The sequence below is a fragment of the Miscanthus floridulus genome, chromosome 9 (genome assembly GCF_019320115.1).
Source record: "Miscanthus floridulus cultivar M001 chromosome 9, ASM1932011v1, whole genome shotgun sequence".
Lineage (NCBI taxonomy): Eukaryota > Viridiplantae > Streptophyta > Magnoliopsida > Poales > Poaceae > Miscanthus > Miscanthus floridulus.
Window position 1 is genome coordinate 133,702,965 of NC_089588.1, and position 3,858 is coordinate 133,706,822.

A 3,858-nucleotide genomic window follows, 5' to 3' on the forward strand; every position below is an offset into this window, starting at 1 on the left:
TATCTGTTCCAACACAAAGTCAAAGACACTGAACGGTGGGGCACCCTTTCTCATATTAGCAAGCAATATCTTCATGTATTTGGGAAGGCTAGCTAGATTTATCCCCCTCTGTGAGAAACAAAGTCTTTTCTGAACATCCTGTTCAGAACACAGTAATTTGTGTATAAGACCTCAGCCTTCCCAAAAAAACCACTAGTGCGATCAGGAGGATACATGAACTTGATTTTTGATTTGGGTAACAACACCTCATCATGTACGCATCCAGTGGCGAGACAAGTCATTTTGACGAAAGCCAAGAATAGCAGCTAACTCAGAATATGTGGTGCTATAATCATTACCTTCACTCAAGCCGCCATTGTTTCCTCTCATCAACACTCTTATTAAAGTCGCATGTTTCATTATATTGGGCTGTCACCTTGGTGTTCCATTCCCGCCGAAAGACCATAAGAGTGAACATGCCTCTGGAACTACAAGCTGTTATGACTTGATAAAAGATTGGATCGTTGTATTAGGCTAAGGTGCTCCAAACATTATACTGAGGCTCACAATAGGATTTTTTCTTTGAAAATATGACAGTCTCATAAAAATCATTCAAAAAAAAGAGAGTGAAAACTGCAATCATGAGCTCTCACAATTGTTTTGTTGAAACAAGCTCCTTAATCTCCTTTTGCTTTACCTTGATCCCCGGATTTAGCTTTCCCTTTTTCCATTTGGTTATAATAATGGAATCGTTTGCGAGCAACTGGTACTAATGTGATCGTGTGTGTAACTGATGTGTGTATATATATGTGATTATGTGTACACATTTCTCATCTCTGAACAACTGAAACTCAGCTATCTAAACACACGCATTAATGGCAGACGGCTATGGTGCCATCACCCCAGCCAGGCAACGTCTGTCTCAAACCGCGGTGGTGGTCCATGACCATGACGCCATCGAAGACGGCACAGTGCAGGATAGCGGAACCATGGAGAGCATGGCAATTCGAGTTCACTTCTTGAACAAGTCCATCCTCAGGTTTCCTTCCAACCTACAAAGGATCGCTGCAGCCAAGGACTACATCGCCCCGAGGACCGTGGCGCTTGGTCCTTACTACCATGGCCTCACCGAGCTCCAGGCGATGGAGGAAGTGAAGCGCACGGCCGTCGACTTCTTCTTCCAGGGGTTGGTGGCTCCCGAGACGACGGAGTCAGCCTACCAGAAGATGGTTCCCATCGCACGCCATGTCCGTGGCTGGTACGCTGCCGCCGACGCCGGTGCTGTCGTCGTTGCAGGTACCGGCACCGCTGTTTCTGCTGATGAGTTTGCTACCATGATGTTCGTCGATGGCTGCTTTCTGGTGCAGTTCATAGACACCATGCTCCGCAGTAGAGTAGAAGAGACAGCTGCTTCTCCACTGAGGAGCATGATGCAGCCGCACCTGCTGGGCATACTGAGGGACATTATGCTGCTCGAGAACCAGATCCCATGGCCGGTGACGGAGTTCTTCATGCGCCTGCAGGGCCTTCAGATGAAACAAATTATAGCGTTACTGATCTCATGGGGCCTCGAGGGCAGAGTGTGGCGGGACTCACAGGAGCCATTGTCTTTGGTTGACATCGACGAGAGGTACAATCCGTTGCATCTCCTTGACCTCATCCGCTTCTACAAAGTGGGCAGCGGCAGTGGCTCTTGCGGTGGCTGCGTCAAGAGGAATAATGGAGAGGGCTTCTCTGGCAAAGCTGTGCCAATATCCACCAGTGCGGCGGAGCTGGCCGAGATGGGCATCAAGCTGAGAGCCAGCGAGAACAAGACGAAGCTATCGGATATGAACCTCATGAAAGGCCCCTTGTTCGCCACGCTCTCCCTGCCGCCGCTGTACGTGGATAGCCTCACTGCTAACTGGCTCGTCAACATGGCGGCGTTCGAGATGTGCTCGGAGGCGAGCTCCACCGACGAGTACTCCGTCAACTCGTACCTCTCCGTCCTGTCTCTGCTGATGAACCAGGAGAACGACGTGCGTGAGCTGCGCGTCAAGCACATGGTGCACGGCTTCTTCGGCGACCAGCAGACCCTGGAGTTCTTCAAGATCCTCACCCCGATTCTGTACCCAGGCCAGGCCTACATTCGAATCATCGTGGATCTTGAGACGTACAGGCAGAAGCGGCGTGCATGGATAGCTGTCTACAGCTTCCTCTACAACAACGCCAAGACCATTGCGACGGTGCTGTCCATCGTCGGGGTGCTGGTGGGCATCTTCAAGGCCCTCTACTCACTCAAGAAACACCAGATGTGATCGACTGACTCACTCATCTATCGCATATATAAACTTATCCATCGTCCTTCTGTCTTGTGTTCGTGCTATACTATGATGCTTGATTGTTGTATTAATTCACCTGTATTTTACAACTCCTATCATGTTTTCATCGACCTGATGTGTCATGTTTGTGTATATAAATTTATATATATATAAAGCTGATAAATATTTACGATACATGTGATAATATAACTCCTTATGACATTTACCATAAGTTTTCGAGAAAAAAAATGATATTTACCTTAATGTTATAGTATCGAAGCTCTAAGTGGCCATAAAATAAGTCATTTTCTGGACATCTATATAACAGTACTACATATTTATTTCTATGGTCTGTGTCTGTATTCCCTCGCCCACCCAAACCCAACCCAATTTCTCCCTTTCCCTCCCTCATTCTCACGCCAATTGCTGCTCAACTCCCACGAAATTCTTCACCCAACCTGCGAATTTCCTCGCCCGCTCATCCTCCCACTCCCGAATCCCCATCCCCTGCCTCGAATCCCAGCTCCCCACTGTTGGAATTGGGTGTGTGCCAGCTTGATCCGTCCGCTCTTCTCCACGCCAAATCGTCGTGTACTCGGCCCGAATCACTACGTCAGCGGCCGGTTGTTTTTGCCGCAGCGACCCCTCCTCCGCCTCCCACGCTAGCATCGACATTGGGTGGTCATAGCCGCCGCTCGTCACATCCTTCTCCACCTCCCCTTACTCAGCCACAGATGGTATTCGACTAGGCTCATTGCGGGACGATGCTTGCAAATATCTTCATCTCCACCGTGAGATCCCCGTGAGTCTCATTCTCATCACCCCTCCACCTCCACCTCTCCTCTTCTCTTCTCTTCTCTTCTCTTCCTTACTCTCTCCCTCGCATCATAGGCCAAATGTCTCCGCCATGTTCTCGGCGCTTGAGCTCACATAGCGGTGCCTCCTCGTCGTGTGGATCTGGCGAGGGCTTGCGGATTTGGTTAGAAACCTAGACATACACGTGAGATGTCTAGGTTTCTAACCATCCTACGTGACAACGTGCGCGAAATGTTCTCAAATTTTTACCATAGGCTCCACATGTGATGTAAAGATGCGTCACCATGTTTCATGATTTTCGAACTTCGTTTGCATTTTATATAATTAAAAAACACTTCACCCGCAATTTTGTCGCCATGTTTCATGCGTGAGATGTTTGAAACTTCGGGCATGCTCCTGGAAACGGCCTTAAAATATAATAAGTAACGCGAATATCAATTTTCCACTCGTCGAATTCCATGATTCGATGCACTGGCAGTTCAAACTTACATTTCCCGGAAAAATACAATTAAATGAAATAAATTAAGGATATATAGCAAAAAGATCGAGAAATATGCCAAATTTGAGGATGTACTTCAACTTAATGTGTAAGGGCTGAAGAAAAAGTTTGGAGGCAAAAACAAAAAAAAAATTATGCTTTGCCGAGTGCCCAACTCTGGCACTCGGCAAAGCCTCTTTGCCGAGTGCCTAACGGGGTGCACTCGGCAAAGGTGAAAGTTTTTTTAAAAAAAACGTGGACGATTTCGTTTTTTTTAATCTGAGC

At 47.6% G+C, this 3,858-nt stretch overlaps 1 protein-coding gene across 1 annotated transcript; it reads left to right on the top strand.

Moving 5' to 3' along the window:
• The first annotated feature begins 854 nt into the window (after positions 1 to 854).
• LOC136480992 (UPF0481 protein At3g47200-like) lies at positions 855 to 2,276 on the top strand. The gene has a single exon (XM_066478393.1). The coding sequence runs from the start codon at positions 855 to 857 to the stop codon at positions 2,274 to 2,276; it is 1,422 nt and encodes a 473-aa protein (XP_066334490.1).
• The last annotated feature ends 1,582 nt before the right edge of the window (positions 2,277 to 3,858 follow it).